Source organism: Diospyros lotus, chromosome 2 (genome assembly GCF_014633365.1).
Source record: "Diospyros lotus cultivar Yz01 chromosome 2, ASM1463336v1, whole genome shotgun sequence".
NCBI classification, from domain to species: domain Eukaryota; kingdom Viridiplantae; phylum Streptophyta; class Magnoliopsida; order Ericales; family Ebenaceae; genus Diospyros; species Diospyros lotus.
The window spans coordinates 32,107,678-32,132,974 of record NC_068339.1 but is presented as its reverse complement, the minus strand read 5'-3'; the positions used below and the strand labels follow the sequence as shown (position 1 = coordinate 32,132,974).

The 25,297-nt window shown below is 37.6% G+C and overlaps 1 protein-coding gene across 2 annotated transcripts in view; it reads right to left on the bottom strand.

Annotated features, from left to right (window-relative positions):
- Positions 1-7,700: 7,700 nt before the first annotated feature.
- The window catches only part of LOC127795319 (probable apyrase 7), a 34,551-nt gene continuing 16,954 nt past the window's right edge, over positions 7,701-25,297 (bottom strand). The window contains exons 2-3 of one of the 2 annotated variants that reach the window (XM_052326923.1): positions 8,307-8,496; positions 7,701-8,237 (exon numbers count right to left, since the gene is read on the bottom strand). In XM_052326923.1, coding sequence (XP_052182883.1) covers positions 7,949-8,237; positions 8,307-8,496 — 479 coding nt within the window. In that variant the 3' untranslated portion in view covers positions 7,701-7,948. Of the gene's footprint in view, positions 8,497-25,297 lie in introns of both variants that reach the window. The other variant, XM_052326922.1, reaches the window with a different exon arrangement.

The following is a 25,297-nucleotide window of genomic DNA, read 5'->3' as shown; positions in this document are numbered from 1 at the left end:
CTACAAAATATTCCCAAGAACCTCTTAGCTGAGACATCTCTGTACACAACTACCCTTGGTGATTTTACGGGAGTTGATTTAGTATAAAAATTAATCTTTGCAAATATATAAACAAAGAGCCTTGTAGTTTGGTGGTTATGTGCCGCATGAGGGATTTGATAGGTTGTGGGTTTGAACCGTGGGAGTATAAACATTAGCAAGTAGTCTTGCAGGTCAAGTTATCATGCGTGCACACAAGAAAGAAGGGGTAGGAGAGCATATTTTTTGTAATTACTTTTGGAGGTTGGCAAGCGCAAAATAGGGCACACAAAATAGGTAGGTTGGGTAAAATAATTTAATACTAACTAATACTAAGTGGAGGTTGGCACGCACAAAATAGGTAGGTTGGGCAGAATAATTTAATACTAAGTGGAGATTGGCGCACACAAAATAGGTAGCAGAATAAATTAATACTAAGTGGAGGAAGACGTGGATGATAATTAATCAAAATTAGAGGTTAAGTGAAAGAGTAGTAGACAATAGAAGATTAATTAATAAAAAAAGGATAAGTGGGTAATAATGGAATTAGTGGGAGCTTGGTGGAGGAAATTTAGTGAATAATGAGTGGTGGGCAATAATGAAAGTAGGAATTTAATTATACTAGTCTCCACTCAAAATTTATTACCTATAAATAGGCAAATAGCCTCAACGTGAGGTTGGAAGAGAGAGAAATTAAAAGAGATTGGGTTTTATGATTAAATTGTCTTGCTTGTATTTTATGTGTGTAGAACAAACGAATCATGTGGTGAAATTGAAATTTTTACTATTTATTGGTAAATAATGAATTTTATGTAAATTTGCTCCCATGATCTCATCATACTTTTGTAACAACTCTGAGGGTCCGAGCATGTAACCTGACCGAGTTTCGAGTGCCCTCCGCTGCTATTTTTCTTTTAGGGCTCGAGATCTCAGCGAGCAAAGGTGGCAAAATCTGGATCCCACCCTAGGCACCCTAACTTGTAGGGGCATAGTTGACTTTCAAATTCGATAGGTAGCCATAATTGTAACCGTGGGTTACGATAGCACCCCAGAGGTGGGACCGAGGGCGCCACACTTGATGCCTTACACTCCATCACATCAATCGTTGATGCTCATTTCTTCATTTTACAAGAACTATTTGTACAGTACACTTAATTCTAAAAATGAAGATCAAATGGAGACTTATGTCTCTCATACAATCCAAATGAAAGAATATTATTACAATTTCACCCAAAAATACCTATAACCACATTCAATCATTCATTCAATCACATTGAATTAGACCATAATCATCTTGTTCAATCTCATTGAACCTATTGGCACATTTGAAACCAATTTCAAATAATTTTTTGTCTTTATGTAATGCATGACACTTTTCGGACTCATGACATCTCAGGTCATTATTCTTTCGGTTTAAGCCATCCAATGTAATCTTATTACATTTAGCCATACACATAAGAAGCAGACAACCGGCAATCCAACAGCATGAAATAGTCGATCGTTCTTCCCTTGTGTTACATGAATGGTTGACCGTCTCCAAGACAATTAACCATTCATCCCACTGAATAATCGACTGACAGCATCTCAAGGTTTTTGATTGTTTTAAGTTGGTTTAAACATAACCAGTCGACAATCTCCAAGATCAGTTGGCCGACTTCTAGGTCTTTGGGAGCAATCGATCGATCTTCCAAAGGCAGTCGACCAACTCCTCCTTCAGACACCAAAACTGGTTGACAGTTTAGACGAAACTGTTTACAGTCACTGTAAACCTACAATAAAACAGAGAGCAACAATGGCCAAAACATGCACACAAAACACCAACACACGCATAGGATGAAAATACTGAGTTGAGGCTCTGATACCACTAAAAGGGGACAGCCCAAAAAATCAACTCTTGGTGGACCAATGCAAGGGTACCAGGTTTTAAAACGTTTTGAAAATCGAACACAAAACGCGATGGAAAAATTAGCAAAAACCCTTGCAAGTTCCGATAGTAAATCAACCATATGCATCCAAAACAAAAACCAACCATAGGATGTTTAGCAATATACCTCCACATATGATTCTCTTGGCCGATTGTCCAATGCACTAAGGTTCATTGCTTCTCCTTTGTTGTCTGAATATGCTCTTACTTACCCGTGAAGCTTGGGTGACAAGCCCTCCTCCTCAACTGTAGAAGACCTACTTAGTCCACGCCTAAGCAACCTCAGAACCCTTTACCAGAGCCATGCAGGACCCTCTCAATGAAGGTGAATCGGAGTTGTTCAGGTTCCTTTCGGGTGCACGTTGTTGTCCCATAGCAAAACCAACAATGGGAGAAGAAGACGAAAATGCTAAACCAAAGCTTGGAGCAAGAAGAAGCTATTGGCTCAACCAATAAAGGAAGAAGAAGAAGCAAGCAAGCAATGAGGAAGAAGAAAAAGAAGAAGCAAGCAAGCAAGGAGGAAGAAGATGCAACTCTTGCAATCGAGACTCTCTTGTTTCTTTCTTCCAATTTTTCTTTAGCAATTGCCTTCTTTATTTTTCTTAGCCATTTAGACTTCTCCTCTAATCCTCTCTCTTCATTAATAACGCATCAGAGCATTAATTGTTTTGATGCAACAAAGTGGATGACTATTGAAACACGCAAAATTATCGACATATGAAAAGAGCAGTCGAACGATTCTGTCAGCTATCACCACTTCTTTTACATATTGCACTTAGGCCTTGCTATTAATAATTAATAGCCCTTCCTTTAACTCTTAATGGAACCAAGGCCACTATTAACTCTTAACAATGTGCCCCACTAACTCTTAGCGATCTCCTATACATGTTAATCCAACCAGTTAATTCTTAATTGCACCATACATCATTAACTCTTAATGAAATGGAACATACTAACAGTAGAGGTTCACTAATTCAATACATTACTAAATATGCATGTGACTTTCTATGTTCATAGCTATGTATCAATCAGAACACGTCAACTCCTTAATGATGTTTAAACACTTTGACCTACTAAAAGGATCTCTCCATCTCCCCAAAGTCCGCAAAGCATCCTAAAAGATCTTGAGTATCCTCTAGCTAAGACACAAGACGATCCTAATGGCAATGAAGTTCGATACTTGGGATGAACCTATTAAGGATCTCTTGATTACCATGCACTAGAATCCCTCCACTAACCAACATCCTGACTGAGTGATAAATGTTTGAAAATGTAGTTTTTTTTTATATATTTATCCATTTCTTATCAATTTAATGTGCTAAATTGTCAATTATTCACGATTGTAGGTGTTATCCAGATACATGGATACCATAATTGAATAGGAGGAAAATCTATCTGGATAACAAGGAGTCCATCTGGATATCTATCAATGGAAGCATCGGCTCATTCGAATAGGAAGACACACATCTAAATGTGAAGGCGAAGCCATCCAGATACCAAGCTATGCATCCGAATACCAGACACATACTCCATGCCGTCCATCCAGATATATCTTCAGACATTTGGATGAAGGGATTTCAAGAAGTCGCATTTAGATGCCACACTTTACATTCGGAAGCCACAAGGAAACCATTCGGATGAAGCAACTATAGCATCTGGATATCAAACACAAAGACCACTCAAGACACTTGAATATCAAGCTACTCATCCAGATGAAAGAGATAAATCAAAGAAACACATCCGAATGGCACCACTACTCATCCGGATGTGTCAAAACCATTTTAGAGATTCTTGCACAAATGAACGCAATGACACAAGCTATAAATTCTCATCCAACCATGGGCCAATTCCCGAGGATGATTCCATAAAAATCCATTGTCGTCTACACCAAAAAGGGGAGGAGATCTTTTGGGGGAATTAGGAAGAATTCACAACAACTTTCTAAATTAGGGTTTTTACTTTCTGTATTTCATCTTCATTCTATTCTTGCTTTGTTTAACTTCTGTATTAACTTAGACTTAAATTTTCAATACATAACTCTGTTCTATTCGCATCCATATCCCACTGTTCTATTAAACTAAGTTAGCACTTACATTTTTGTATTTACTTTACTATTTTTTTAATGCAATTGCTTCATCATTCACTTTACTCTCCGTTCTCTATTTAATTTATTCAGTAGTTGGTCATTTACAATGTTTGTTTACTTTGTTTCTGTTAAGTCATTTTGAGGATGTGTGGCTAAGTTCATACTTGGGCTAAGGCAAAGACTGTGTCCAAGCCACTGATTCCCAAGAAAGCCGAACCTCAAATGTTGAAAACAGAAACCTAATTTAGCTTGAACAAATGTTCTTAAATTAGATCTTTGAGTTTGGATTAAGCCATACGCCTACCTTAAAATCTTCATATCACGTATGGAGATTGCTAGACCTGAAAATGTCATCATACCCAAGCCCAATTGAGTATTCTATAGCCGTTTGTTTTGTATTATTTACACTTCAGTTTATGGTAATTGCTTAACATAGAATCCCTCATATCATGGATGGGGATTGCTAGACCTAAAATTATCATCATCCAGAAGTATATTTAATGACAAAACCTCAAGCTATCTCAAGTTGATGTTGTCATTCGAACTGTTGTATGGGAATCAGATGGGATTGGCATAGAAAATTGCCTTGACCCAAGACTTTCCATATCCAGTAACCAGTTAAGTTTATTTACCAATCAAGTTTAGTTATTAGTTCAATTTAATCTCCTGCAATCAATTCACACCAACATCAGTTAGTTTTATTTATTTGCTTAGCATCCATTAGTTAATTTCTCAGTTCAGTATTAAACCTGAATCTGATTCATTCCAACATATTCTGACCAATCCAATTGTTCTAGAATGTTTATTTTTGCCGATAAATAGTCTCCCAGTGAACCGACTTGGACTCATCCAGTAAAATTAAAAATACTACACGTACAGTCGTGTACTGACGAATATAAACACCTCACCCATATTTTAGTAAAAGTGTTTCTGATTTACAGGGTGAGTAATGCATCACCGAGTGATAGTCATGGACTGATTAAACTCACAGGACTCGGTAACTATGTCAAATCCAATATGACGTGATTAAGGTAGTTCCTTGCTAATCACACTCACCCTAGCCAGGGGATTTCCAATCATAACCAACTTAGACCACATAGGATGTTCACCCCCATCTAATGGAGGACAATGGATCCCATCAGTGAGCACTTGCCTCCATACACCATTGCATAAAGACCACATGAAGAGCATTCCCACCTCTTACTCTGGATGGTTCCCCTAAACGATAAATTACTGACACCAGTGCACAAGACAACTCTATCACTTCCAGTTAAAGGATCAAATACACAATTGAGAACTAACAACAGAACATTAATCCTCACAGCCATGCGATCTATTGCATGCATCACATTCAGTAGATGTTCAACCAACACTTACCCACATGTCTATTTTCTACATCTCATGCAATGTGGCATGTGACTTACTACTCATACTCATTAGCATCTCATACTAATCAATGGTAGTAGCTCATGTGTCGATCCATGATTGATAAATCATATTCCCCTTTTAATAAATCTAAGGACAGTGAATTCCTTTAAGAAATGTTGAACTAAAGATCTTTGTCACATATTCTTAATACTTAAGAATAAGATCTCTACCAGGAAATCTAAGGACTCATTCATAAAGAAAGACGGAGAATATGAATAAAAATATAACATTTTATTTATGAACAAGATTACATCCTTAGTGCCACTTACATAGATCTCTTGTAATGTAAATCTAGCATTTGGGCACTAACACTAACACCTTGGACAATCAGCTTCTCCCAAAAAGCTCTCCCGAATAATAGATTGAGCCCCTTAACAGTTGTGTTGACTTCTCCTGGACGACCTTGCTCCCTCACCAAGTTCTGTCGACTTCTTGTTGAGCTCCTCTCATACTACAAATTTTAATTATTGTATTTAGGTAGCAACACATAATGTTTCAAGAAAGGTTGAAGACATGCTTCTAGTGATTCTAGAGAACTACAAGTGGTCCTAGGGCCTAAAAGTTTGATTTCAAAAATTAAGTGACCAACAAGTTGAGAAACTACCAAATCATGTGCAAAGAACCCTAGGGCTTGGATTTCCAAAAGAAAGAATGGAGTGTTGAAATAGGGCTTGAGACAAGTTTAATGATAATATTGGGTTAAAAAAATAGGAACATAACCCAAACAACTAAAATATTAGCTTGAAAACTAAAATGTTGGAAAGGACATTAGGAAAGTCTATAGAACCCTAAAGGGACCTAGTTTAGTATAAGGAGTAACCTTAAAGTGGTTTTGGGAGAGATAAAGGACATGTAATAGTATAGAGATAGAACCTAAGCAATTCAACTAATTACTAATTGAGATGTTGATAATTCTTGAGGTGTCGAGTGAGTAAAGATTTGAAAGACAAACTAAGAATGAAAAATTAATAAAAGCTAGATAGTTAGTAAGTTGGGTTTTGAGATCGCAATTAAACTAAAAGGTTAGACTAACTTAAGGGTGTGTTTAGCTCACAAACAAACTTAAGGCCATAGAAGGGCCATATAAAAAGGAGAGAGAGAGCCTAAGGGGCTTATTTTCAACCCTATTGGTAGAGAGAGAGGGGAGAAAAGAAAGAGAGTGAGAAAGAGAGAAAGAGAGAAAAACCTTTAAAAACATCAAGATCCAACTTCCTTCAATCTTACTCAACCTAGGATGAAGCAAGAAGAAAAGAAGAATAAAGAGGAAAGAAACACGCCATTCTCAATCGAGAAACTTGAAGCCAAGGGAGTTTAGGTAAGTAAGGTGATGGGTTCTATAATGAACCCATTGGCAACAAAATTATTTTGTTCTAGACCCAAATCACTAGGCAATTGGGTTTGTGATGGATTATAGAATGAACTCATTATCGATTGGGTTCGTTCCAAAACCCATCATGTTGATATGTTTGTGTGTGTATGAGACAGAAGAAGAGCAGGACATGTACAAAAGAAGAAGATCCTAATGAAGAAAGAAGAAACAAATAACAAGTGCAATTGCTAGCTAAAACCCATTATCGGTAATGGTTCTAGTTTGGTGAGCTTTTTTGCTATTTTTTTATTTGGATTAGTTTCAACTTAATAAAAAATTTAATTAATTAAGTTTTACTTAATCAGGGCTTAATCAACACCATTTATAACAGAGGGAATGTCCGAGCAACAAAAAAAAAAACATAAGATCTCTAGAGCCATTTTCTAAAATTATGTGGGATCTCAGCGAATATAGGTTCAATTTATCTGTTAATTTTTTAAGTGTTGAACATATCCCTCTTTCATTGTCCATATGTCCCTTCCTATTGTGGCATCTGAATGGCAAAAACGTATACTTCAGTAAATGGTTTCGTTTTAGTGATAAACTCTCAGTATTTTAAATAACCACTAAGTTCGGATTGATGTGGATGGCTGACTAAAATCTTTCTTTTACATCATCTAAGTCAACCTCCCACGTCAAATTTTAAGCACTAATTATAAACTACGGCAGAAATATTTGCCAAAGTGAGCAACACAACAGCAGCAACAGGGGCGCGCCCATAGTTGTAGGCACTATACTATCCTCATCCTAATTCCTAGGAGGAATTAAAGGAAACAGTTTCAGATTTAACAGCGCCAAGAAAAAAAAAAAGAAAAGAAAAACATATATATAGCTCAAAGCCAACTTAGCCCAGCCATACCATTGAGAAGTTCCTGTGGAAAATGAGTTTTCAGAATTTGCAAAACAGTGCAACTATACGGCATAATCCTTTCCGCAATCAACACAATACGTAATAATAATTATATATGAATCACTAAGTGCACAATGCCGACACAAATTACTACCCTTCTTGCACTGCCTCTGCAGCAAAGCCAAGTTTTAGGAATGTGTTTTTCAGTGTTGAGAAAGATGCTGTATCTTGGTTGTACAAGCAGCTTAGACTGACTACAAGCTGGCACAAAAATTAGTTAGGACGGAGATTTGAAGGAACAAAAGATGGCAAAGATAATGCCCCAACAGCTGCTTTCTTCCTGCTGGGCATAGGGAGCTTGACTTGTCTATGATAAACAATGAACAGTAGGCATACAAGAACAAACAACAAAAAAATGGACTTAGAGATTACCCCAGTATTCGTTCGAGTTAAAATGCTAGTCTCATCTCTGGAAGAACTACGCCACAACAACTCCCCTTCTACCAATGCAGCTCCCATTGTCCAAGAAACATCTCCTGGTCCAAAAATGATCTCCTTGTCACTGAGACAAAGAGAATCCTCAATCAACGATGCCAAATAGGGAACCTGAAAACAATATTGTGCAGCATACTTTTGGTTTCCAGAAATACTGTTCAACTCATGCCATGATTTTGAACATATCTGTTGCCCCTTCTCCCAAATCTTCGTCAAATTTGCCCTTGACTCCAAATTTAGCATAGTGTAAACAGCATAAAATCCAGATAAAGCGTGAAAACGTGCAACAGGATGGGTAGTCACTGCCAAATTAAGCATCTCACTGCCTGAAGGAAGAAATATTGAAAAGATTAAAACACTCGTTTGGATAACTACTCTAAACAAAATAAGAGTAATCTTTCATCAGTTTTATTTTGTCCTCTCCTCCCTTTGCCATATAGTTTGTTTAGCAGAAAGCATGATAGCATTACCATGTTTTCTATGATACCCAACCAAAACTCAAGAGTCTCAACATAAATGTTAGAATGCAATCATCCTAAATATGAAAACATTAACGCAAACAAATCATTAAACACTGATGCAGTCTGATTACTAATGAAAAATTCATTTGTGGGAGTATGTCTATGCAACATCTTTGCATGCAATAATGATGCAACATGTTATGGATGAAATAATGACTAAATACAAGTGTACTTACATGTATACATGGAGACACTTTAAAATATCTTAATGCCTTACATTACAAGTGCACTACCAAAAACACTAAAACAAAATGCATTTTTCATATTAATCTTAATACATCTTCTAGAGCACTCTATTGAAAATAAGTTGGAGTTTTTGATCTTATAATTTTAAAAATTGAAAAGCGTACAAGATGAGAAATTAATGGACTTTTTCCCATATTTTTCCACTAGAAATTTAGGTTCTTAATGTGTAATTTCTTGTGCATATTAAGCAACAAACAGGTAAACTCTTTTGAGAGATCTCTGTGGCCTCCAAGTGATTGATACATGCCTACTTGTAAATATATTAAAAAATAATTCAGCAATCTCTGATATGCATTTGGAATGTGATTGATCAATATCTGAATCTATCTAATATATATAAACACAACACCTTGGAAGTAGACATGCTTGTGAATGTGAAACGTCTTTTTTAAATTTATTTAAGTGGATAAAAATTAAGCATAAAGCCTAACATACTAATACGCCAAGATGGAGTATTATAAGAATGATTCAAAGAAAAAAAATATATACAAATTAATTGAAATGCAAATCAGCTTGCCCATGGCCTTGCAGCTTGGAGCTTTAGATCCAAGGTTGAAGGACTGATTTTTCCTCCTTGTATACCAGAATGCTTGATTGAGCAGGTGGAGACAGAAAGTTTCCTGTTAATCTTCTCCTTTGTTGCCCTGCTTCTGTTTATTGTTTCCTTTCTTGTATCCTTTCTTCTTAGCCAAGAAAAAAAAAAAATCTTGATTGACAGCATCTGCAAATATATGCAAGCGAAATCTATATTTGTTGAACATTTTCAATATAGAATTTTAATTGATGAAGCAAGCAGCAGGTGTCTAACCTAGTAAGTGTAACAAGATGCATAGCTTTGAGAAGGATAGTTGGGGTTTTCATACAAAGTCCTTGAGATGAATTTTTTGGGGAAAGGTGGTGTAAATGGATGCATAGCTTTGAGAAGGATAGTTGGGGTTTTCATACAAAGTCCTTGAGATGAATTTTTTGGGGAAAGGTGGTGTAAATGGATGATGGACAGTTCAAATTCAGTTGTTTTCTCTATTGTCATTAATAGCATGCCTAGTTCTTGGTTTCCTGCTTCTAGGGGGATAAGACAAGATTATCCTCTTCCCCTTTTTTTGGTGACTTTGGTGGATGATGATTTGAGTGGAATGCTTGATAAGGGGGTTAGTAGTGGTTGTATTCACGCCCCCCTGATTGCATTTAAGTTTCTCATTTGCAGCTTGCTAATAATACCATTCTAATCTTGCTAATAACAAAGAATGTTTGCTGAATGCATTTACTTTGCTTCAGATTTTTTAGAAGATATATGTGCTTAAAATTAATCTATCTAAATCTTCCTTGGCTAGATTTCATTTGGATGAAACACGGAGTAAAGCTTTCACTTCTTTGGTCTGTATGAGGTTTAATAACTGGACCTTGAATTAGGAATTCCCTTAGGTGGTAATACAAGGTACCTTTCATTTTGGCTTCTGATGGTTGAGAGAATCTCAAAATCTTGCTAGCTGGAGCGGGCCTTTCTTTCCTTTAGGTGGCAAAGATTTTCTTATTAGCTTCACCTCTATCCTCATGTACTACCTGTCTTTGTTTAAAATCCATGGCAAGGTTGCTTGAATATTGAGAGGTTAATGAGAAAATTTCCTTGGTCTAGGGTGTGCAAGGGGAAGAGAGAGCATCTTCTGAGATGGGAATAGGTGTGTAAACCCTCTTTAGCTAGGGGTTTGGTTCTGGGAAATGTGGTTTCTAAAATATATTCTCCAATGTACAAATGACCATGTCGTTTTCTTCTAGAACCCAATTCTCTTTAGTATAAAGTGATTAAAAGTAAATGTGCCTTCCAACAGAATGGATGGAAGCCAAAGGCTAGTCTCCATCCTTCGATCAAAGTGCTGGGAAGTTCATAGGTAACTACTTTGTTTCTTTCACTTACGTAATATAAGGTGGGTAGGGGTGAAAAAGTCCACTCTTGGAAAGACAATGGTGGGTGGAGATGGGTTCTTTATGTCAATCTTATCCTCACTTATCATCACCTCCCTTGCCTCCACTGCAACCATGTCTCTAGTTTCCTTTGATTATATTTCTGGGAGTTCTCATTTCTATCATAATCTTTAATGATAGGAAAGTCTAAGATCTCCTTGGTTTACTTGATATGGTTGCTTCTTCCATCATTTTTCTTTTCTCTGTGTGTGGGCACATGCGCATGTGTAGATTACAAGGTTTGGACTCTTGGAGGTTCTAGTGGGTTTTGATGTAAATATTTTTTTATCCTCTTGTTTTGGTCTCTTCCACATCTCTATCTTCCTATTATCTTCTGAAGTTTATTTGAAAGTCCCAGCTTCCTTTCCAAATCAGGATTTTTATCTGGTTGGTAGATCTCAATAACATGAACAATCACTCCTTCAAAGGCACATGTTATGCTGCAATAGTAATGAGAGTAATGTGCTTCTTTTTCTGCATTGTCAATTGATGCAAAGCAGGGAGAAAACAAGAACAAGCTAAAGCTCAACTCAATGTCTCAATATCAAAATCAATAATAAAAATGTACATTCAATTACATCCTAAACAACTATGTATAGGCAACTACAACATATAATCCTACTCTAGTGTTTACACTCTGTTAAAATTAATTGTTACTAGATCACCACGAGGGGATGCTCACTTGCCAGAGGGATTCTAGTTGTTGCAAGCTTACCCCATGTGTCACCTCACTCCTTGCCTCCAAATTGTCGCTGCCTCATCTTCTCCACCATTACCTCAACCACCTTCTCCCTCCCTTCCTTCCCATCACCTCATATTTCATTGATTGGGGTTTCACAGAGAAACCTCGATCAAGAGAGTTTTGTACAAGCTAGAGACCCAAGATATTGGAAAGGTGTTATCAAAGTGGAAACAAATCAAATTATGCGCCTACCCCCTTCTGTAGACCCGAGAGATTTACAAGGAATTCTTAGTTTTTTGAGCTTTTGGGGTTGTTAGTTGGGACTTTTAGCCTCGTCATAGGCATTGCTACTCTTTGCCTTTCACTGGTTTCCCCCTTGCTTCATCCCAATCTATGACGATAGGAGGGGAAAGAGCAAGAGTGTGGTTGAGGCTACAGTGAAGAAGATGAGGCGACAACAATTTGGAGGCAAGGAGCACAACAGACATGGCAGATGTCGACAGCAAGCAGAATCCCTACAGTGAGTGTGCAACACCGCCTCTTCTCACTAATAGGGCCTTACTTAGAGGAAGTGATTAGCCCCTTGAGAATTTGTTGATTAACAATAAATTGGATTCAAAGAGAACAGAAATGCATAAAAGAATTTTGAGAGAAGATGAGTATAGAAGAAGAAATGGGGAGAAGAAAAAGGGTCTCAATTCTCATTCCCCCATATTTATTACCAAGGTAGGCTTTCTAAGGACCCTTTTCCAACTAACTTGGATAATATGGTAATTTGGACAGAATTCTAACAAATTGGCACATGGCCTCCAACAAACTCCCAAGCCATTACTACAAAATACCCCCTATGATAATCTAGTGCCTTCTTTCATTCCCTCCTTCCCTTAACCCAAGAATCTTGCTAGTATCATTTTCTGTCTTTGGCTCCTTCTCTTGCCTTGTTCCTCTCCATCGGTGCCTGCTCGAGGGGTTACAGCTACAACCTATTATCATCACCCTCCCTTGCAAGATCAAACTTGCCCTCGAGTTTGGGGTGAGAGTGGAGAGCTACAAATTGGAGGTAATCCTCCTATGTGACCTCTCCAAGGGGCAATCCTTCCCTCTGCACTCAGACTTCCTATCTTCACCCTGGCCTTATGCACCATCCTTCTAGTGTTTAGAATGGCAAGAGGAAGAATTTCAGGTTGATTAGCATGACTTGCCTTAGGTAAAGGTACCACTGGTTGTGTTAGGGAAGGTCTTTTGTAAGGCTTGAGGAGAGACACATGGAAGACAGGGTGTATTTTTGAAGTTGAAGGGCCAATTGGTAAAAGCTACAGTACCAATCTTCTTTTGAACTGAGTATGGATCAAAGTATCTTGGACTAAGCTTGTAGTTTTGTCTATGAGCCAAGAATGTTGCCGATAAGGCTGCAATTTGACCCATACCCAATCCCCTTCACTGAAGAGTAATTTCTTTTTATGCTGGTCATAACTTGCCTTTATTTGCTGTTGTGCTTTGTTGGAATTTTAAAGACATTGGTAGCTATGAAGTTAACGAACAAAAGCTGAAAATGAATGTGAAAGGCTGTAACCTCATTATTTTTATTCAGATCATCATGCCTTTAAATAGGCAATACGTGTCAACTGAATAACAAAAAAATAGGATTTATTGCTGAACTTAAATTTAAAAAAACGAAATTATCTCAACCCACTAAATCAGCAAACAGAATTTTGGCCCAATCAACCCACTAAATCAGTAAACAGAATTTTGACCCAATCAACTCACTAAATAAGTAAACATAAATTTGACCCAATCAACCCACTAAATCAGCAACTTTGAATCAATATTCAACATTCCTCCTTGATTCAAAGTTGCAAAACTTCAACTTTTTATGGAGCACTTCTCTCCAAATTCCTTCCCAATTGTGAAGCACTTCTCTTCACTTCTTGATGCACTTCTCATCACAATCAATACTTCATTCATATGTTGAAAAACATAATAATTCAGTTTCATGGAGCACTTCTCTCCAAAAAATTCTTCTTGGTGCACTTCTCACCAACTAGAAGAGCGTTTCCTCTTCAATTGCCGTAGGATTGTTGCCAGGCGGAGATATCCCCCTTTCACTTTCGACCCACTGCCATAAATTGAGACCTCTCAAATGAGCTTTCATTTTGACAGCCCATACTTGATAATTTTCTCCATCAAAAACTAGTGGTGAAAGAGATGATGTGTTGGTGGAAGCCATAGAAATAAAGAAGGCGTTGATGGGTTCTCTCTCACAGGCCTTTTAAGATCATTGAATGCTCTAATACCACTATTGGAATTTTAAAGACATTGGTAGCTATGAAGTTAACGAACAAAAGCTGAAAAAAACATGAATGTGAAAGGCTGTAACCTCATTATTTTTATTCATATCATCATGCCTTTAAATAGACAATACATGTTAACTGAATAACAAAAAAATAGAATTTATTGCTGGACTTAAATTTAAAAAATAACGAAATTATCTTAACCCACTAAATCAGCAAACAGAATTTTGACCCAATCAACCCACTAAATCAGCAAACAGAAACAGAATTTTGACCCAACCAATCCACTAAATCAGCAACTTTGAATCAATATTCAACATGCTTTAGTCAAGTTCTCTTTCAAAACTTCAGCAATTCAGTTCTTTGGATTAGAGTTTGTTTGACAACTTCTACCATGGTACCATTCATGACATAATCAAGTAATTTGGGAGGTTCTCTTCCAAACAAAGCCTGGTATGGAGTCATCTTAATAGTTGAATGATAAGCACTGTCATGCCACAACTCTGCCCCAAAGCAAGAGCTAGACCCATTCTTGGGGGAAACCTTGCACACGGGACCTTAGATAAGATTCCAATACCCTATTGAGGACTTATGTTTGACCATCTGATTATGGGTGGTAAGAATAGTTGTATTTGTAGATTAGTTCCACTCTCCTTAAAGACAACCTTCCAAAATTTACTGAGAAAAAGGGGATCCCTATCACTCACTTTGCTTTTGGGAAAGCCGTGCATTTTAACTACTAGCTGTATGAAGAGGGAGGCTACCTTTTGAGCTGTATATTGTGAAGGAAGAGGTTCAAAATATGTATTTTTGGTTAACCTGTTAACCACCACCAATAAAGCATTGTACCCTTAGGCTTTTGGAAGTCCCACAATGAAGTCTGTAGAGAGGTCCTCAATGACATCTTGTGGTATGGGTAGAGCTTGTAAAAGGCCCCATGGTTTGGTTCTAAGATTCTTCATTTGCTCACATATGGTGCACCTTTGCACATATTCTTGAACATCTCTTCTCATGTTAGGTCAAGAACAACGGGTTGCAGCCCTTTTGTAGGTTGTAGCAGCAAGTCTAGCATGCGCCCCCCCCCCCCCCAAAAAAAAAAATAAATAAATAAATGGAGAATCATGAAATTCTTGTAGGATTCGCTCCTTCAAGAGAGATTTTGAACTAAGCACCATCCTTCCCTTATAACATAGGAGCCCATTATGTACTTGGTAGTTGTCATCTTGGAGTTCCCTTGCTGAAATCTATAATGCAGGCTTCTCAATTCTTCATCAGTTTGATTCTCCTCCTTCAACCTATGTAAGAGCCCAAACACTGGTCTAGAAAAGGGCATCAAAAGAGAGCTTGGCCAGCAATTTCTCCTTCCTCTTGACTAGCAAGAGCATTTTGTCTTGACAAGGCATCTGCAACCTGGTCATTTCTTTCAAGTTTATAAGAAATAGTGTAGTCATAACCACATAACTTGCTGAGATAACATAGGATGTTTACCCCACGCTGGAAGACAGTGGATCCCATCAACTATCATCTGCCTCCATACACCACTACACAGAGGCCGCACAAAGAGCATCCCCATCTCTCACTTGGGATGGGGTTCCATTCAATGGCAAATCCTCGACACCAATGTACAAGACAATTATGTCGCCTCCAGTGTAAGGACCAGATACACAATCGAAATCCATTAATAGATCATTAATCCTCTAAGTCGTGATCTGTTACAGACATCACATTTAGTAAATGTTCAACTAACACCTACCCACATGTCGACTATCTACATCTTATGCAATATGGCATGTGACTCACCATCTTTTATCATTAGAATCTAATATTAATCAAAAGTAATAACCCATGCGCTAGTTCGTAATCGATTAATCATAGTCCCCTTCTGAGAAATCTAAGAACTATAAATACCTTTAAGAAATTATATGTTATAGATCTTTATCACATATTCTTAATAACTTAATAATAAGATCATCAGGATATCTAGAGACTCATTCATAAAATAAGTGAAGAGTTATGAATGAAGATATAACCATTTAAATAACAAGCAAGACTATATCATCGGACCCAATACTCATACTAGATATCATCTAAATCTAACATTAGGGCACTAAGTGTTAGTGTTGGTTCCCTAATGCTAGATTTAGATGACATCTGGCAAATTGTAATAATGGAATTAATGATGTGATTATTGCACATATATACAACAAAATGTATTTTCATATTTTGAGGTCATATCTTCATTCATAGCTCTCCAATCATTATATATATATATGAATGAGTCCTTAGATTTCCTGTTAAAAGTCTTACTCCTAAGTGTTAAGAACATGTGACTAAAGACCTTTGTATTAAAGATATCTTAATGATAATTCTCAGTTCTTAGACTTCTCAGAAAAGGACTATGATTAGTCAAGTACGGACTAACACATGGGATACTACCTTTGATTTAGTATGAGATGCTATTGATAAAGGATGGTGAGTTGCATGCCATAATCCATGAGATAGTATAACCAACCAAAAAAAATATGGAATACAATGATATCTCCACACAAACTCTAATCTACATGCAACATCTTATATACACACCCAAAAGATAGAAAAGTAAAAAACCATAAAACATGGATACATGTAACCCATGAAACATGGATACATGTTTCCTCAATTTGTGGGATCCCATAAAGTATGGATCCATTGTCTCCATTTCCTACATTTCTACACTCCTCCTCAAGCTGGCTTGAAGATATCTTTCATGGTAAGCTTGCTCACTAATTTTTCAAATTGATTTTTGTGTAACCCCTTTGTAAGAACATCGGTAACTTGATCAACTATTGAAATGTAGGGCATACAAATTACCCCATTATCAATTTTCTCCTTAATAAAGTGTTTATCCACCTCTACATGCTTTGTCCTATCATGGAGTACTAGATTATGGGCAATGGAAATCACAGCTTTATTATCGCAGTAAACCTTAGCTGGTAAGGGAGTGGAGACCCTTAAGTCCTCTAGAATCTCTTTATCCACATGACCTCACAAATTTTGTGGGCAACTAAACGAAATTCAGCTTCAACACTACTTCTGGTCACCACGTTTTGTTTCTTGATCCTCCAAGTGACGAGATTACCTCCCACAAAGGTGTAGTACCCCATGCAGATCTTCTATTAGTAACACTGTCTACCCAATCTACGTCTGTATAAGCCTCTATGTGAAGATGTCCATGTTTTCTAAAGAGTAAACCTTTTCCAGGAGTTCTCTTTAGGTACCTTAGAATTCTATAGACATATTCAAAATGTTGTGAACCTGGTGAGTGCATAAATTGATTTACTACACTTACTGCAAATGCTATATCAAGTCGAGTGTGGGACAGATAGATGAGTCTGCCCACAAGCCTTTGATATTTCTCCCTTTCTACCACATCTTTGGGTTCGACAGGTTGTAGCTTCAAATTAGGTTCGATGGGAGTTTTAGCTATCTTACCCCCTAGCATTCCTATTTCAGCGAGTAAATCCAGGACATACTTATGTTGGTTGACAAAGATTTGCTCCTTAGATCTTGCAAACTCCATCCCAATGAAGTACTTTAGGAGTCCCAAGTCCTTGATCTCAAACTCATATGCTAGTTTCCTCTTAAGTTCTTTAATCTCTCCCCTATCATCACCAGTCATTATTATATCATCCACATAGACAATTAAAATAGTTTTCTTACCGTCACCAGAATGCTTGAAGAACATTGTGTGGTCCGCTTGACTCTAAGTATAACCATAGCTTTTTACTGCATTTCCAAAACTTTCAAACCATGCTCTTGGAGACTGTTTCAGACCATACAAGGATTTTTTTAAACTGCATACCTTGTTGGTACCAAGGCTCTTCTCAAATCCAGGTGGGAGGTCCATATACACTTCTTCCTCCAAATCGCCATTTAGGAAGGCATTCTTTACATTGAGTTAGTGTAGAGGCCAATCTTAGGCCATTGCGAGAGAGAGGAGGAATCGAATAGAGTTTATCTTTGCCACTAGAGCAAAGGTCTCTTGATAGTCGATGCTATATGTTTGGGTGAACCCCTTGGCAACAAGTCTTGCCTTATATCTCTCTATGCTTCCATTTGCCTTACATTTTACAGTGAAGACCCATTTACAGCCTACAGTTGCCTTTCCTCTCAGTAGCTCCACAATCTCCCAATTCTCGTTCTTTTTAAGAGCATTCATCCTCCTTTACGGCTAGCTTCCAATTTGGATCACCTAGAGCATCCTAAATTGTTCTTGGTACATGCAAATTAGAAATATTTGAAAGAAATGCCTTATGGCTATTGGACAGTTTTTGATAGGACAAGTATTTGGCAATAGGATGTTTAGTACAAGATCTTACTCCTTTTCTAGTGGCAATAGGGACATCAAGATCTGACAAATCAATTGAGGAAGAATTTAAAGAAGTAAGTTTAGAATTACCCTGAGTGGAAAAATGACCATCATCCGAAGATGTCAACTGCTCAGTTACTGAAAGGATATTCGAATCAATAGCATTTCTCTGAAATTTTCTTCTGATATAAAATTGAACCTCAGGTTTCAAATTACTTTGATTCATTTCTAGTTATTCTCTCCTTGGTTCCGACTCCATTATGCTTGGCACCTATGAACTAAACGCATCATGTTCTTTATTGTTTTGAGCACCAGTTTCCTTGGATCGTTTATCAAAGTGGAGTGGAGTGTTAATCATATCATACATATTTGGAAGAGATTTAGAAATTTTCAAAATATTATCTTCTTCTATTGGTTTAGAAAAATTATCTTCTTCTACAATATTCTCCCCCTAGTAAAATAGGGTTGATTCTCCATGAAAGACACGTCTATGCTTATGTGAGTTTTCTTTGTCAAATGATTAAAGCATTTGTACCCTTTTTCCCTGGGAGCATAACCAACAAAAACACATTTTTCAGTCATTAGATCTAATTTGGATCAAAAAATTTGTAGAATGTAAACAAAGCAAGTGCATCCAAAAATTTTTAAAAGTAGCTCAAAGTACAACCAGCACATAGGAAAAGTCTTTTTCAAGGAATTTAAAAGTGTCTCAAAGTTTAAGACTCAAGTGGGCATCCTACTGATTAGATAGCAAGCAGTTAAAATAGCATCTCCCTAAAGGTATTTTGGGACATTCATAGAAAACATAATAGCCCTAGTTACCTGAAGTAAATGTCTTTTTTTTCGTTCAGCTATGACATTCTGCTAAGGAGTTTCATGACATTTTGATTGATGTAAAATACCTTTTTTCTTTCAAAAAACCCACTAAACATTCATTAAAATATTATGTTCCATTATCAGACTAAAGAATACAAATTTTTGTTTGAAATTGAGCTTCGATCATGTAAAATAAATCTTTAAAAACACTTGCTACATCGGATTTCTTATTAAGTAAGTAAACCCGACATAGTCTAGTATGATCATCGATAAAAGTTATAAACCATCTTTTACCAGATAAAGTGGTAACTTTTGAGGGGCCCCAAACATCGCTGTGATTCAAATAAAATGGTTTTGAAGGACGGTAAGGTTTGGGAACAAAATTAACACGATGATCTTTAGACAAATGACAGTTTTCACATTGAAACTTAGAATAATCCACTCCTTTAAACAATTTAGGAAATATGTGTTTTAAATAAGGAAAACTAGGATGGTCTAGCCTGAGATGCCATTGCATTATTGGATCAGAAACAAAGATTGAACTATTACCACTTAATCCGTGAGTTTTTCTATTACCGAAGAAATCCTTATTGAAATAGTAAAGTTTGTTTATCTCTCTAGCATTGCCAATTGTCTTCGTCGAGTTCTGGTCCTGAAATAGGCAATAAGAATCAAAGAAGGTAGTGCAGCAGTTAGAATCTTTTGAGAATTTATTGACAGACAAAAGATTACAAGTAAGTCTAGGAACATGAAGTACTGATTGAAAATCAATACTTTCAAAGATTTTAATGAGGCCTTTGCCAACAATAGAAGAAAAGCTTTCGTCTGCTATCCTTACTTTCTCACTACCTGAACAAGGAGTATATGAATCGAAAAGATTGGGCAAGCTGGTCATGTGATCAGATGCCCTTGAATTAATGATCCACAGAGCATATTTAAAGGAACTAGGCAGGGCTAAAGTAGTTCTAACTGAATGTACCAAAGAACCATTAAATGTACTAGGTAACGAATTAGACAATAACAACGTTAAGAGTTGATTGAATTGCTCTTTGTTGAAGGAACCAGATGTGGAAGGAATGTACGACATGATGGCGGTAGGGACCGATGATCTGTTGATTAGTAAGTGACCACAATGATATAATAGTAATTAGCAGTAGTTATTTTGTTATTTTAGTTGTATTTTTTGTTTTACTTTGTAACATAATTTGTAACATCCCGCATCGAGCGATAGAAAGGACCAGAACAACTTACCCTGATGAGCCTACGCGAACTTTCCAAGGGGGTCACCCATCCTTGGATTTCACCAAGTCAAACACGCTTAACTCTGGAGTTCTTTACCTGCATTCAGCCCAAAAGATATCCAACTGGTGTTGTTTCTTTCCTTACTTATTCTCGATATATACTATTCTCCTCTGGGCTCCCAGGATATTACATTCTCCCTCCCCTGAGCACTTGACGTCTTTGTCATGTGACCTTACAACTGGTCCCAGACCTTCTCCCCTTTGGAGGCTGTCATCCTAGAGGCCTGCCAGGAGCCGCTCCTTGATCATGCCTCGCGCCCCGGCGCCACTCCCCGCCCTCATTGGACCGCCTTCTCCAAGGGTCGGCTCTGATACCACTTGTAACATCCCACATTGAGCGATAGGAAGGACCGGAACAACTTACCCTGATAGGCCTACGCAAACTTCTCGGGGGGGTCACCCATCCTTGAGCTACCCTAGCTCAAGCATGCTTAACCCCAGAGTTCTTTGCCTACATTCAGTCCAAAAGGTATCCAGCTGCTGTTGTTTCCTTCCTTACTTATTCTCGATATATACTATTCTCTTCTAGGCTCCCGGGGTATTACATAATTGCTTACTTAGGAGAAGTAGCTATATAAAGCTACTAGAGCTATAAAGAAATCATTATGTGAAATGATAATTGAATTTTTGTTTCTCTCTCAACTCTAATCTCTCTCTCATTCCTTTCAGATTTCCCTTTTTTGTCTCTATTATTGTTGTTCTCCTGATAAGCCCCCAATGCAACGGACCTACCAGAGACTCATCAAGAACCAAGGGCAGAATAGTAATACAATTGTGCTTGCATCACAATCAGCAAGTGCACAACCGGATTCTATTATAGAGAGTAGAAAAGGGAAAGCAACAACCTATAAATAGGAGGAAAATGAGAGAGAAAGACAAGCAGAAATTGAGAGTTAATCAAGGAAAGTTCAGGGTCTCTCGAATGTCCTTTCCTATCTTTCATTTCCATTATAATTTATAGTTCTCATATCAATATTCAAGCAATATTTCATCTTTACAAATTCAGTGATCCTACCATTTTGGTTCAAAGCCTCTCGAATGCCCTTTCCTATCTTTCATTTCCATTTAATTTGTAGTTCTCAGATCAATATTCAAGCAGTATTTCATCTTTACAAATTCAATGATCCTACCATTTTGGTATCAGAGCCCAACGATCCTAATGGTGAATCTAACGGATAGAGTTGTGGAATTGGAGGTGAAGATGGGGGGTATGCAAAAAGGGTTTGAAGCCATGAGAGGGGAGGTGCACTCAATGGAGAAAAATGTGGCGATTATGTTGGATCAGTTTGCATACTTGAGAATTAAATGGGAGGAACAAGAAAAGGAGAGGAAGAACAAAGGGAAAGAGGAGGAGAAACCCACAGAATTCACCCAGAATTCTAAGGTATCACCGAGAATCGAAGAGAGTAGGGAGTTTGGGGGAGGATCAAGAGGAAATTGGAGGCCGGAGATTCTATGTAGAAAGCTAGAGATGCCAATCTTTGAAGGGAAGAATTCTAATAATTGGATTTTTCGAGTTGAACGGTATTTCACAGTAAATCAACTGACGGAGGAGAAGAAAGTTGAGATAGCTGCCCTATGTTTTGAAGTCGGTGCACTTGCGTGGTTCCAATGGGAGAAACGAAGAAAGGGGGTCAGGAGCTGGGAAGAACTCAAACGAGGGATCTGAAGCAAATGTCGTTCCACCCAAGAAGGAACGTTGGAGGAATGTTTTCTGGCTCTCCGACAAGAAGGGTCTATCAGGGATTATCGCCTACTGTTTGAGACATTGACCGTGCTACTTGCAAAAGTCTCTAACGCCTTTTTTAAAGGCCATTTCATCAACGGGCTCAAACCAAAGATAGGGGCCGAGATTCGAGTACAACAACCAGAGGGTTGGAGCAGATTATGACAATGGCCCAACACATCGAAGATAAGAATGTAGCACTCCAAACCCATTATGTCTTACCCAATCCAGCTAAGGGTAAGTATTCCCAATTCTTGTCTTCAACCCCAACTCGATTTTCCATTCCTCCTGCTACAAGCCCTAATTTCTCCCCTAAAATCCATCCTTTAAGCGGCTTAGCGAAGCCAAATGCAAGAAGGGCCTTTGTTTTCACTGCGATGAGAAGTATTCTATAGGTCACAAGTGTAAAAACAAAGAACTTCAAGTAATGATGATATATGATGAAGAGGTAGGAGAAGTGGGGGTTAAGGAGGAAGTGTTGGAGGCTGAAGAAGGGAAGCTGGTACGAGAAAGTGAGGTCATTGAACTCTCTACAAACTCCGTCGTTGGTTTGACTACACCACAAACAATGAAGCTTAAGGGGTATACAAAGGGGCAGCTAGTAGTGGTTCTTATTGACGAAGGGGCAACACACAATTTCATAGCAACCGAGCTAGTGCAACTAAGGTTGTTAAAATCGAGATTTTAAATGAAATCGTAAGAGGGTCCATAAAATAGAATCATAAAAATACATGTACCTATTTCAAAATACACTTTAATTTATGTAAATATATGTTTATAATGATATAATCCTTATTATAAATGAAATACATGTACCTATTCAAAATTACTTCATCTATCAATGTCAAAATTACTAAATAATATGAAATTTCTAAATATTAAGTCCATTTATCATCAATTCATCATTCATCCATCCAAAATCAAAATTTCAAACAACAAACATTACCATCATCATCAACAAACATTGTTAAATATAAATAAAAATACTAATTCATAAAAATGATCTTACGAAGTAGGAAAAATTTAGGCACAAAGCAAATAGCAAAGTATTATACATTATTTTTCCTCATTCCTTATGTTGTCTAACAAACAGCACAGCCATGATGCAGCAAAACAACCTTCTTCCCCCTCAAAATATTAAAATGCATTTTAGAGATCTGTCTGGAAATTTATGGAAATGAACCATAAATTTTTGAGACATCGATGCCACCATAGTAAATAAGAGATTAAAAATGGTTGCTTTCTTCTATCCAAATGCTGTAATTAATGGATTTATGGTGGGTGTTGGTAACACCAATGGAAACATTCATCATTCTCTCCACAATCATCAGACGAAGAAGCTACCAAATTGTTTATAATCATTATATGGAATACGCCATCATTTATGACTTGATTTATAATCTAAATTGGAGAGTGAGCTCATGGCTCATGATATAATCAGACATTTGGACTTAGCAATTGGACATTCGGGTATTCAAACTTAGCAAAATGCAAAACATATACTCACGGTCACCATAATTCGCGACAATCGGACCAAACGCACACAACAATTAAAAAAGAAAGCAACAGACGGTGGACGTAGTAAAGCACACAACAATCGAAGAAGAGGAGTAAAGCAACCGAACGCAATTCAACCTTTAGGGTTTGCAGAAGAAGGATTATATATATGTGTGTATATATATATATATATATGTTAGTTACAGACAAAACCTGGAAACTAAGTAATGAACTAACTCGGTAAACTCGATCTGAGTTTACCGATTTTACATCTTTGACTCGCAAGTCGAGGTCTAATTTTACCAAAACTCAATCCTACAAGCGAGTTGACTCGTTTTATGCCCGATTACTCATAAACTCGTAAAATTGCACGAGTCAACTCACAATTTTCACAACAATGGGTGCAATAGTTGGGTCTATCGAGGACTAAAACAACAGGCTATCAAGTGATAATGGGGACGGAATGGCAGTGCAAGGGGTGAGAATTTGCAAAGGGGTGAAGCTGACCCTCCAAAATTTGCAAGTAGTGGAAGATTTCCATCCACTTGAGTTAGGTAGTTATAATGTGATACTTGGAATGAAGTGGCTACCTTCTGTGGGGAAGATGAATGTAAACTAGAAGACATTTAACTATGAAATTTCATGTGGGAGGAATGGAAATAACATTTTAGGGAGACGCCAGCCTAAGTAAAACTTTGTTCTCTTTGAAGGCAATGATGAAGGCCTTTAAGAAAAATGGAGATGGAGTACTTCTGGAATTAGGGATGTTGGCTGCAAAATTCAATGAGCTCCAAGTAGAAACTTCGTTGTTCCTTGAGGAGGTGTTGGCTAAATTTGAGGGGGTGTTTGCAAATCTAGAGGGACTATCTCCTCCCAAAAAAAAGAGACCATGCCATCAACCTGCTACCAAGCACTACTCCAATTAATGTTCATCCCTATCATTACCCTTACCTTCAAAAAAATGAAATTGGGAAAATGGTACGTGAAATGTTAGCAGCAGAGATTATACAACCGAGCTCCAGCCCTTTCTCTAGTCTTGTGTTGCTCGTTAAGAAGAAGGATGGGGGGTCGTGTTTTTGTGTGGACTACAGGGCCTTGAACAAGGTGAGAGTCCCCGATAAATTCCCAATTCCAATAATCGAGGAGTTGTTAGATGAATTACACAGGGCCACGGTTTTCTCGAAACTCGATTTAAAATTGAGTTATCATCAGATTCTAGTCAAAGCAGAAGATGTCCCGAAAGCGGCTTTCAGAACGCACGAGGGCCACTACGAATTTCTCATCATGCCCTCCGGGTTGACGAACGCACCGGCTACTTTCCAATCTCTGATGAATGACATATTTAGAGAGAAATTGAGGCGCTTTATGTTGGTGTTCTTTAACGACAACTTGGTGTTCAATAGAGATTTTGAACATCATGAATAACACCTGCATTGTGTTTTGAAAGTATTAGAAGAAAATCAGTTGTTCGCTAATAGGAAGAAGTGCTTATTTGGGCAGTTAGAAGTTGAATATTTGGGCCACATCATATCACAACATGGTGTATCCGCTAATCGCAACAAAGTGCAGGCAATGTTAGATTGGCCAACCCCCTCAACGTTGAAGGAGTTAAGAGGGTTTCTAGGGCTCACGAGGTATTATAGAAGATTTGTGAAGGATTATGGTAAATTGGCATGGCCCCTCACGAAGAGACTACGAAAAAATAACTTTTTTTGGGACGAGGTAGCAGAACAAGCCTTT